Source organism: Dendronephthya gigantea, unplaced genomic scaffold, assembly GCF_004324835.1.
Source record: "Dendronephthya gigantea isolate DGI-Jeju-01 unplaced genomic scaffold, DenGig_1.0 000034F, whole genome shotgun sequence".
NCBI classification, from domain to species: Eukaryota; Metazoa; Cnidaria; class Anthozoa; order Malacalcyonacea; family Nephtheidae; genus Dendronephthya; species Dendronephthya gigantea.
In genome coordinates, this window is record NW_021163044.1 from 430322 (window position 1) to 442461 (window position 12140).

The 12140-nt window shown below is 37.0% G+C and overlaps 3 protein-coding genes across 3 annotated transcripts; 2 read left to right on the forward strand and 1 right to left on the reverse strand.

Moving 5' to 3' along the window:
- Window positions 1-544: 544 nt before the first annotated feature.
- On the reverse strand, window positions 545-4508 carry LOC114525414 (protein DEK-like). The gene is made up of 15 exons (XM_028546745.1): window positions 4054-4508; window positions 3781-3961; window positions 2750-2868; window positions 2639-2672; window positions 2474-2550; window positions 2318-2371; window positions 2112-2216; window positions 1933-1989; window positions 1820-1850; window positions 1703-1731; window positions 1535-1618; window positions 1299-1422; window positions 1067-1230; window positions 922-990; window positions 545-844 (listed from the first exon to the last, which is right to left on the reverse strand). Exons 1-15 carry the CDS (start codon window positions 4123-4125, stop codon window positions 833-835), a joined length of 1212 nt encoding a protein of 403 aa, XP_028402546.1. The 5' UTR covers window positions 4126-4508; the 3' UTR covers window positions 545-832.
- Window positions 4509-4811: 303 nt separating this feature from the next.
- LOC114525303 (trichohyalin-like) lies at window positions 4812-10865 on the forward strand. Its single transcript, XM_028546557.1, is given in 7 exon segments — window positions 4812-5143; window positions 5505-5732; window positions 5816-6497; window positions 6636-9493; window positions 9658-9893; window positions 9895-10600; window positions 10671-10865. Coding segments are annotated over 7 exon segments (5007 nt in total). The 5' UTR covers window positions 4812-5023; the 3' UTR covers window positions 10848-10865.
- A 329-nt stretch (window positions 10866-11194) lies between these two features.
- On the forward strand, window positions 11195-12073 carry LOC114525307 (solute carrier family 35 member F4-like). The gene has a single exon (XM_028546562.1). It carries the CDS (start codon window positions 11212-11214, stop codon window positions 11968-11970), a length of 759 nt encoding a protein of 252 aa, XP_028402363.1. The 5' UTR covers window positions 11195-11211; the 3' UTR covers window positions 11971-12073.
- The last annotated feature ends 67 nt before the right edge of the window (window positions 12074-12140 follow it).

The following is a 12140-nucleotide window of genomic DNA, read 5'->3' on the forward strand; positions in this document are numbered from 1 at the left end:
TAGTTAGAAATGAAAATATATCGCATAATCTAGTTGTATTTGTGATATTATTGCAAAGTGTATAACTTTACTGTCTTTACAGATAGAGCCCCTTTAAGTCATCAACCACCCAGCCAATCGACTAAAAAGGAGCGTCTTGTTTGTATATACCAACCAAACACATGCTTTCTTTTACTCCTCACCTTACTAAAAAGCATCTCCAAAATAGAAAACAATCAAATTGAATCCTCTTGAGTATTCTTCCCCTGTTTTTAGTTTTTGTAAAAGTTAACGGTTTTATTTAAGTTCACGTTTTAGTGCGCTAGACTATATGCAAACACCTCCAACGAAATACTGCTGACCGCTGCCATATTGGAAGGCCACTGATCTCACACTCGCAATTTTTGCTGCATTTTCTTCTTTTGATAGATATGAAAGAGTGAATTAGTTACGGATGTCGAAATAGGAGCTCGTAGACATCACAGCATCCGTAACATATTACTTGTTCACATCTATCAAAAGAAGAAAATCGCACAAAAAATGAAAAAACAATGTGCACAAAATCTCTAAAGAATAAAAGATGCATTTTATAAAAATGTGACATCATCTTGACAATAAAATAGCTATCACGAACAGCTAATAGCAATATAGATACTCCTCCTAGCCTACGGTCTATAATATAAGGGTAAAATTTTTGCAGATTATGCATTTAAAATATTGCTGAATTTACACAAGGGAAATGAGTTTGAAAAGTAAAGAGTTGAGATTTCTTTGTACACAAATGGCCTGTTTTTGCTGCTCATAGTTGTTGGTTTTATTTTGTTTCCATTCATTTCTTCTTTTCTTTAATAGCCTAAGTTATAATCTAAAAAAAAAGAAAGCAGACATAAATTATTAATGGTTAAGCACAGTTTTTGCAAGAGAAGATCCTTTTGAATTTACCTCCTTAACTGCCTCTTTGATAAATTCTTTACGATCAGTAAGATCAAAAGCCGGATAATGGTCGTAAACCTGTGATAGAAAAACACAATTTTACACAGTTATTTGTCTCATAGAAACATGAGAGATTTCTCATCGTGTTGCTTACCTGTTTGCATACAGATTTCATAGTGATTTTTTCAAGGTCTGCTCCATCTAATAGTTCTTTGACAAGTTCAACAATTTCCTCATTGCTAGGTGGAGATTTCTTTGCCTTTTTGCTTAATGGTTCATCATCTGAAGATTCATCATTGTCTGGTTCTGCTTTTTTTTCTTCAACAAGGAAAATAAAAATTTTAAAAAAGTTCATGTCATTTCATGTACCTGTACGTTGTTACTACCTTTTGTTTTCTTTGCCTTTTTTCCAGGAGATATTTTTATTGAAACAACCTTTTTCTCTTTTTTTGCAGGCTTTTTAGTTTCCTTCTTTTCTTTTGTTGATGATTTTGCCTTTTTCTTTGGAGGCTGCAAAAATGAATTTACGGAATTGCTGATTAAATGGTCAAATAGTAAAAATCCTAATCTTAGGACAAATCTCTGATCTTTGAGAATCTGAAACCTGCGAAACTATTTTTACCTCATCGTCCTTCTCTTCATCACTATCTTTATCTGACTCAACATTTTCATTCGACTTTGCCTTCTTTGGTTTCACTTTCTTTGCCTATTTATCCAACATGCAATAACAAGATAATAAGACAACAAGAATAGTCTTACATACTGAAATATAAAACACAGTTCAACACACCTTTGATTCCGGTTGTTTCTTATTTTTCTCTATAAAACAATAATACAACTTTACCACCTGAAGAAATCTTTCAAACAAGTATTCAAAGAATGATTTTTGATCTATCATTTAACCTACTGTTTTTAGGGCCTTTCTTGACAGGTACCTCCTGAAAAGAGTTTTAGAATTTTGTAAAAACCATTTATAGCACACAACTATACCATGACAATAGTACAGCAAATAGTACATACCTTTCCTGATGCTTTTGGACATAACAGGAAGTCCATAACTCTTTCTAAAACATCTTCCTATTAAAAGATTTAGAATGAAATAGTTTAGTTTTAGACATCACTTCTGGAAACAGAAAAGCCTGGTACTGACTTGTGTGGGATATTTTCAGGAAGAAAGGCCACAATTAACTATACCCCACCTTAGACCCTTTTTTTTCAACATCCAAAATTTCACACAATCTCTTCATACTATCCTGTGTAAACCGATCAACTTGCTCCTTTTTCACCTGGTATTCTTTCGAACCCTGCAGCAAAATGACAAAATTTATCATCCAAATTATCTCTGTTGGTGCACACGTTTTTAATTCAGATATTTAGGACCTTAATTATAATTCTTTTTACTAACCTTCTCAATATTAAAGCCATTAAATTGTTTAATATGTTTCTTTACCTCTGAGGCCTGAAATCAGAGACAATATTCATATTTTAAAACACTGGCATGCAAGGGGAAGACAAACTCCGCAAAACAAGCTTTAAAAAATACTGAAGTACAAGCACTTACAGTTCCTGGCCTGCCGAAAAGTATTTTATGAAGTGGTTTTAGTTCCTCCCCAGGAATTTTACTTAGCTGTAATTGAACTATATTTAAAGGGAATTAAAGACAGGTTAAGATACTGATCTAGGAACTAGACTATATCTGCAAGTTTCATCTGTGCTGTAAACCTACCTCGTGGCATTGATCCTAACTTTTCACCTTTTCCCTGAAAGAGCAGAGAACAAGAAATAAATATATGTCAAATCATCAAAACATAAATAGAGATAGGAAATTTAGAAGTACCTCAGGAATATCTGTCTTTCTTCTTTCTTTACTTTGAGGTGCTGTGATAAGACTTGAAAGAAACTCTGTTGATTTCCTGACACGTTTTCCTTCCACTACAAGTGGTGCGTCCAGTATTCCTGATAATGTAACACAATGTTTTATGAAAAACAACATAATATCTCAATGATGTCCTGCTGATCTGATAATGGTAGTAGAATGTCTGAAGAGGGGATTAACCTTCTTTTCTTTTTTTATGAGGAAGCATGCATTGGATAATGACCCAGTTTTGGATTTATAAGTGAGCGGACTTGCTGGTCATTGTGATTTCCACTGTACCAGATCTTGCTCTCGCCATGACCTGCTCTTCACAGGTAATGCTTTTCCACAGGCTAAAGCTTCTTTACAATTTTTATTATAGTGCATTGCACACAGCTGTAACTGCAAGAATTCAGGGTATTTACACACTGCTAAATATGTGTTGTTGTGATAATTGAATCTGGTAAACATGGTGTTGAAATCTGTTCTGAGAAGCCATGCAACAGGGGGGAAGGAGGTGAAAATCAAAGATAGTTGTAGATGTTTATCATTGAAGCGATAAATGCCTAAAATGAAATTTACTGGGTCACTAGGTCTGGGCACCAACAATAGATGATTGTAGTCATTTAACAGAAAGCAATAGGTTCTATCCAATTGGTCTTATCCTGCAATAAATCCACAACTCATCTAAGTCCTGCTATTACACTATTTTATCTGGCTGAAGAGTTAGCACAAAGATAACATGAAAGAAAAGCAGCTGGTTGCTCCAAAATTCATATAAATTATCCCTTTCTTAGATTTTAATACCGCATATTAGGCTTCAAGAATCTTTATAAACAACCATTAACAGTCCATAATGCTGTACGTATATGTAAATTACGCAAGAGGACTCCCCAAGAGACCTGTTTTGACTTCAAAACAAATAAAAATCAGCAGCCGGCAAGATTTATCTAAATAACATTAAATTCTATGATTCGAAGGTATTTAAATTCCGAAAATTTACAAAATCATACCAACTAATTCTTCATCATCACTGCTTTCCTGCTCCGATTCTTCTTCTTTCTTTTTATCTTCCTTCTTTTTATCTTCTTTCTTATTCTTTATTTCCTTTGCAGGTTTTTTAGCTTTGTTAGGTGAATCATCGCTTGACTGTGTTGTATCGCTTGTCTCGTCTTGCGATGCGGCAGATTGCTCCTAATAATTACGATAATTTAAGGCTTTCAGCAACGAAATTCAAGCATTCAATGCCGAAATGGTAAGGCACATATATTCTGTTTATACTTTACCTTTTCACTGCCGTCTTCCTTTGTGTCTTCCACGTTATTTTCGTCAATTTTTTTCGACTTTTGATCGGCCATTTTTGCAAATTTGCAACATCTAATGATCAACAAACATGTGTATCCTGAGCATTGCGCGCCAATTTCTTCCAACGGAGACTATTTCCCATCATCCAGAAGGAAAGATATCTGGTCTCAAAATCATGTCGGGTAGTATCGTATTCATTCGGAAAATAATCCCCATCCACTACAAGTTGATTTCGGAACTAATCGGAACAGAGTCGATGCTCATCGACTTCCTTCGGAAACTAAATTCATTTACTTTGACTGGACTGAACACTCCGTGAACTCTAGGTAGAAGACCACTGTCGACTTCTCTAAAATGGTCTAAGCTATTCCTAGAAATTTCTCAGAATAGTAGAAACAAGGTGGCGTTAAGGAGACATGCAAAAACCCAGCGTGTCACAGAGTTACATCACTTGATAATTAGAGAGGCCGCCTCCACATTCTTCATTTCAAACACATAATGAAGTCGGGGGGTTACTTTCTTTTCCTGACATTTTCTCGTACCTATTGACCTATAGCGGTTCATTGCATGTTATCTCTGTAAACGCAGCCCCGAGGTATATTCTGAATGCGCGCTATGTAATATGAAACTTCAAAAGAAAGGGCTAATCGCTTTGCGAACAGAAAAAATGTGTGGCTATTATCATAAACGCACCATGACAACAAATCATCATGTTTCAAATTACAAACATTAGCAGGGATTAACTTTAGCGTCCTTTCAATATGGTATGCTATATTTATTATTCCTCTGTGTAAATCACATCAAACAGAAGTGGTGATTTAACCAAAGTCGACTCTTCTTGTAGAATGTAGAGAGACTATGATTAGGCTTAAAATTCCTCAAACATTTGGGGAATGTCATAATCATTCATCACTATTGATTACATGACTTGTAATATCTACTGGCAACAATATGGCGACTAGAAGATCTGGCATTCCAGTAAAGTCTGGTAGTGGACTTAAGACGCAGACAAGCGTCGCTTTGCAGTCAAGTTCTCCTCGAACGTCAGGTATTCCGGTCAAGAAAACGAAGGTTTGTTAGCTCATCCTATCTACGTTTGACGTTGATTCCCTACAAGTCATATCTCAAAATATAGTACTGTATCAGTATTATTATATACCCATATCCATAATTTGTTAAAACAAAGTATATGCCGGGTTCTCCTATCGAGACGATCTGCGCTAAGATAGCATCTAAAGATATATGCAACCATATCTTAATTTGCGCGAGTTTTCTTAGACGTCTCTAAGGAGTATCAGGTAGATGACAAATGAATGAACTGATTCGTCTAATTGAGAATTCAGGCCCACGCTGAGCAGTTCATTGATTAAACAGCGTCTTGGGAGGTTAGCAAATGCGCAGTTATCCAACAGAGCAAGATCTATTTTCATAGAATGTGGCTCCCAGCAAATCATCCAGCCTGGCTCAAACAAGCAACACTCCAAAACGCGAAGGTGATTTACAGGAAGAAATACAAAGGTTGGAGAATGTCGTGAAAGACAAGGATTCAGCCATAAATGATCTAAATGAAAAGTTGATGGAAAGAATGAACGAGTGTCAGGTTTTACGCGAGGAGAACGAAGCCGCCAGGGAGAATATTAGTTTTTCAACTGACGAAGGGGTAATTCTATAGACAATGAGAATGAAACCTCGCCTGGATGTGATTTTATACTGTATTTATTTATGTTCGTATAATCTTTTTAGCAATTACACAAAATTAAAGATCTCGAAAATCTCCTCAGTGAAAAGGAAACATTCATTGAAAACATGCTGATTAAAAAACAAGAATTGGAGAGAAAATTTGAAGTCGAACTGGATATGTTGAAAAACCAACACGAAATTGAGATGCTTTCGTTGCAACAGCGTTTAGAAGAGAAACATGAAGAAAAGATGGATGAACTGCAAGAAATGCTGAAAAATCAAACAACGGTTAACGACCAACTTCAGCGAGAGATCAGTGGAAACCATGACCAAAAATCTTCAACAGAAATTAATCGACTTCACGAGGAACTGATGAGCACGAAATTGAGGTATGAAAACCAGATTTCTGAATTGAAGCAAGAATTGGAGATGGAGCAATCAGAAAAAGATGATTTGATCGTCAAGCAGGAGAATAGCAGGAAAGAGATTGACAGCGTTGAGGAAAGGCATAAAGAAGAAACAGAAACGCTAAAATACATCATTCAGGAGAAGGATATGCTGATTGATGAGTTGAAAAACACGACAGAGAACGGAGATGAAAAAACGCTCGACACTAAGCTTTATTCTAAAGAAGATGTTACAAAGAAGCTCGAGGAATTGCGACGGGAACTTACGACGGAGCACGAGCATAATTTGGAGTTAGCTAATGAACTGTGGAGGAAAAAATTTGAGGAACAAGGTACAGGTAAGGAAGAATTGAGTGGTTCAATTGTAGACGTTCTTGCTGTAGCTTGCTGTACTTCTTGTAGATACAAGACCTCGAAATCAAATTCGCTAAACACATCAGTAAGATCGTAATAGATATTTTTATTGCCTTTCACAGATTCAGACAAAAATGTTGAGAAAACGGACAAGTTGCTTGACGAGATTTCAGATCTGAAAGACCAGTTGCAAGAGGCCAATGATTTAAATGATGAACAGACGGAAATCTTGGAAGTTCAAGAGAAAGATATCGAGGAATTGAAGGAGAGCAACAAAGAATTCCAAGAAAGATACACAACTCTTTATCATGAAATGGAGTCAAAATGGCAGAACGAGTTTAGCGAGAGTGAGATTATTGAAAAAATAAAAAGCCATTACGAATTGGAAATTGAACGTCTTCATGGAGAGTTGGAAGATATTCAAAATGAAAACAGTAATCTTAAAACTGAGGTAGATTTGATGGCTCATGACTTTGATGGAAGTCATTCGAGGGCAGGTGCTCCCGTCAGAAAATCCTCGTTCACTGCCAGGTTGGATATGAAAGCAGAGATTGAAGATTATAAAGTGCAAATAGCAGCACTTGAACGCGATCTTCAGCATGCTTTAAACCAAAACGAGAGATTGAAAATTGAGAGCGGAGCAAGAAACGAAGCCGGGAATGAATCTAAACTTGAGGAACTTTGCCAGTTCAGTAACATGATCGATGAACTTCAAACAGAACAAGTCGAGCTCCGTGATAAGCTTGAGAAAAGTAAAACAGATAAGAGAGAACTTGAAAGAGATTTGAAAAGTCGGGATGAAGAAAGAAAGAAATTTGAGGAGGAAATGAATGCAAAGATAAAGGAAATTGATTTACTTAAAGATGAACACAAAAAGAATATTGAAACATCTGAGGTGAAGCTTTTGAAACTGGAAAAAAGTGTTGATGAATTAACAAATAAATGTGAGAGAAGTGAAAATGAACTTACAAGGATGAGAGAGACCTTAGAAAACTCGGAAAACCACGAGCGTGATTTGGAGGAAGCTCTTCAAGAGTTCAGGGACAAGGAGGAGACAATGACTAAAAAACTTCAAGAAGCTAAATGTAAAATTTCTACTCTCGAGGATCAGTTAAGTAAGATGAATTCAGAACGGGAAGGCGCTGGGGAATCAAATAAGGTGAAAGAACTGGAAGAACAACAAGTGACTGAAGCAAGAAAAAGAGTGACTGAGTTAGAAAAAATGTTAGCTCAAAGCAGAATGGCCAGCGAAGCATTACAGATGAAATATGATAAACTTTTGTCGGAGGGGGAAACAAAAACGTCTAGAATTCATGAACTTGAGGCGGCTTTGAGTCAGCATGAGAATAACTTGAATCCTGAGTTTAAGAACGACGGAATTTTAACAACAGACGATGTTGGAGAGCGTGGTGAAGTCGAGATGCGACAAGCAAATGAGGAATACGAGTGTCTGAAGAAGAAATACGATCAAGAGAACGAAGCGAACAGTCTCAGGATCAGCGAGATAGAAACGTTATTTCGGCAGAAAAACATGGAATATGAGACACTTAATGTGAAATATAACGAACAATGCAAGAAAAACGAGAGTTACGAATCCAGGGTTGTTTTCCTTGAAGCAGAAATAAATGAGCAAAAATCTAAATTCGTTGAAGTGGAAAGTTTAAATAGTAATTTGCAAAATGAAAATACAGCAATGAAGTCGAGGGCTCGTGAGCTTGAAGCTTCTTTGGAGAAGTCCCAGGATGAATGTGTCAAATTGACTTCGGGAGGAAATGAAAGATATGAAAAGTTTTTGGAAGAAGATAAGTTGAAAGATACAAAAATTGACGACTTAACGAGAGAGAGCAGTCAATCGCGAAAACAAATCACAGCTTTTGAGAAGAAAGTGGCAATTCAGGAAAGAGAGAAAAAGAGTTTGGAGGAGAAGATTTGTTTGTTTCGTAAAGAAATGGAGGAACGGAATGAAGAGGTTGAAAATTTGAAAGAGAAATGCGAGTCCTACCTCGCGAAAAACAAAGAGCTGAAGGAAATAGTGGAAACTCTGAAAAACAGTGAAGAAACGTTGAGAACATACAAAGAACGAAATCAAGAGTTGTTGAGTGTCATTGAAGAAGCAACTCGTGAGAAAAAACATATGCTCGCTAAACAAACACTGCTGATTGAAGAGAATGAGGGACTCAAAGATGAGAAAGACACGCTTAAAAACGAAATGGAAGTTTATGAAAGTGCGAGGGAGAAGGATACTTCGACTCACGAGCAGAAATTTGAAACACTACAAAAGAAGTTGAAAGAAAAAGACAGAGTTGTGAACGAGACAAAGAAACACTGCAGACAGCTCAAGGACAGTGAAAAGGATTTGAAACAGAGAGTGGATGAGAGAGAAGAGAAATGTTTAGAGTTTGAAGGAAAAGTTGAGGAATTAAACGGGAAGTTAAAACACTTGTTAAAAGAGAAAGAAGATGGGGATAAAACAAGAAAACAAAGTAGAGATTTGAAAGAAAGCCTTGAAGAAAAGAACAAGAAATGTTTGGATCTAAAAGAAAGACTTGATCACACGAATGGCGAGAATACAAAGTTGAAGCAACTACTTGAAGAAACGAAGATAAACCACAGTGAAAATGAGCAGGCCTGGCAAGAAGAAATAGCAAGGCAGAAGAACACTTTCGCTCGTGAGTTAGAAAATATCCAAGAAAATACGAAGCAGTCAGCTCAGGAAAGCGGCAACGAAAGTGAGGAATTACGTCGAGAGATGTCTCGACTCAGTCAGGAGAATCATGCATTGAAGATACGACTGGACGACTTGGCGATTGAAGTCAGCAAAGAAAAGGAAGAAAAATATAAAATGGAGAAATTAAAAGATCAGTTTAGGTTTCGAATGCAAGGAATACAGGAAAGATTCGAGGCTGAAAACGAGAAGATGGCTACGCTTCAAGACGAACAACGACGAGGAAAGAAAAAGATAAATGAAGAGAGGAATAAAGTAAGCCTTGTTCTTTGTAAAATATAACTCAATATAAAGCTTAACTCAGATGTTTACTGAGGATTGATTTATGCAGAACATCATCGTATCAGTTGATTTCTGGTAAAATAGTGAAACTTTAGTATTTTGTTTAACCAGATAGGTCTTTTTTGTATTTTTTTCAGCTGCTGGAGACACTGAATGAATACGAATCAAAGAATATCAAGTTGATTTCTGACATTGAGAAAGCATCCAGCGTTTTGATAACAACCAAAGAGAAGTACGCGAAACTGAAAGAAAAATACAGCGCGCTTGCTAAAAAATACACCAAGTTAAACAAAGAAAAGATGAACAAATCCGACGTACAGGTTGGACCTGATGCAAGCGTTGATTTAAGTCTTGTTGTGGAAGATTTACAGCAGTAAAAGCAGCGAGGAAACGAGCTTGAAATTACGAGCTGAGTTGGACAGACTACAAGAAGAAGTCGGGAGAAACGAGTATCAGGTGAAAGCTGTGAGAAAGGCGAACGTTGTTTTGATGAAACAAAGTCGGTGTTTGTATCAAGAATCCGAGGAGCATAAACGAGTAGACGAGGAAAGGAGGCAGGAGCTCCATAAATATCGTGAAATGGAAACGACTTTACAAAACGAGAATGAAACGTTGAAAAAGCGACGGGAAATGTTGGAAGAACAAATTACAAAATTACAAGAAGAGACAGCTAAACTGAGACAAGAGAATGATGAATATTTCCTAGCGAAAAATAAGACTGAAATAAGACTAGGGGAACAAGCCAGCGAATGTGTTTTACATTCTCGTCAGCTAGAAAGATTAAAAAGAGAAAATGAGTTTTTATACAACCAAGGCAGAAAGCTGCAAGCTGAATTGGACGTCGGTAGAATGAAATCGATGAATGTGACGGCTGGTAAACCGGATGAAAAGGAGAACTTCCTCCACGGTTATGAGACGGAGGCATTGAAATACCAAGAAGGAAAGGAAACTGTTACAAACATTGAAACAAGAAAATTGTTGCAAGGTTTGAAACTGAGTGAATCTGTGAACAGTAACGCGTATGAACTAAAAAATTACACCCCTCCAGTGTTCAACAATGAAATAACTCTTGGAGATAAGGTAACGTTTTACATCACTAGACATTTTTAGCTCAGGATAAACGATTGAATATATTTCTTTCTCCCTAAAGGTTGTTGAACTTTCAAAGAATAACGCAGACACAGCGTCGTCTCCTTCACACAAGAATTACTCCGGAAAAGACACAAACCTGCAGATTTCAAGAAATATTATCAACAACGATTTTGTCACTGAGAAATATCTTGGAAAAACCTACTGGGATACCCTGGAGTTTTTAAAGAAAAAATAGCGTAGTTTAATTAAGAAATATAGATAGAACTGTCTGTATATTAACAAGTGTAACTGAATATTCAATTCAGACTCTTGCAGTTGTTATGAAAATGCTTTTAAAATACAGTATACTGTATGTTTGGTACAGGCTACAGCACTTGACCTCTGCCAAATAATACTAAAAGAAAGTAGCATGCATATGTGATTTGCACGAGATATCCCCGTGACAATGTCGCAATTTCCGCGTATCGTATGTCACGTATAAAGAGGTCCAATATTTCGTATGTATTTGAAATCAGATACTTAGAAAAGCACGGGAAAGTAGGCATTCATAATTTACTCTACGCAGTATTTGTTCACTGACAGGCAATAAAATACTAGAAATGCGCAGGGATTTTAGTGACAATTCATTGGTTTTCTTCAATATTCAGGTGGGTACGTCAGGGAGTAAATTCTTGCGAACATTATGTGGTGTTGGTATTGTTATTGGAATAGCAATATCATGGGTTGGATCGACGCAATTCGCAAAGAGTACATACACAAGTACATTTAATGCGCCGTGGTTCGTCGTTTGGTTTTCCACCAATTGGATGACCTTAAGCTTTCCTGTCGTTTCATTTTGTTATCGACTTGCGAATGGCAGCAGTTTCCTCAATAGCTTTGGCAAGGCTGAAAGTATCTTTGGTGAACGAGGGTTATGTCCATACACGTTATTAACGCGTTGTTTACCGTTTGCCGTACTCTGGGGAGCTTGTAACTACATGTATACCAGATCGCTTTCATTCTTATCTGCAACAGATGTCACGGCGCTGTTCAGCTCTACGCCAGCCTTCGTCTTTGTTCTTTCACTCCTCCTTCTGAAGGATGAAATATTCTCGTGGCGACGTCTCCTGGCAACGCTGATCTCTATAGGAGGAATAGTAATTATCGCCTATAGTGATGGTTTTACTGGACCAACAACGACCGGCGTTCTCCTAGGTGTGGGTTCTGCTGTACTGGCTGCGATGTACAAAGTGACATTCAAGATCTTCATTGGAGAAGGTGATGTTGGACAAGTCAGTCTATTCCTAACTTGTCTTGGTTTAATAAACCTCCTCTGGTTTCTGGCCAATATTAGAAGTTATTTATTTTACTCACTATGAACATATAAATTGGCACCATATTCCTTGGTCATATCTGTGTGGCTCGGCAGCATTAGCATTGCTGTTTAATTTTCTTATAAACTTCGGGATAGCATTCACCTTTCCTCTCTTTATCTCTCTTGGAACCGTTCTGGGCATTCCTATAAACGCCGCGGTTGACGCGATCTGGC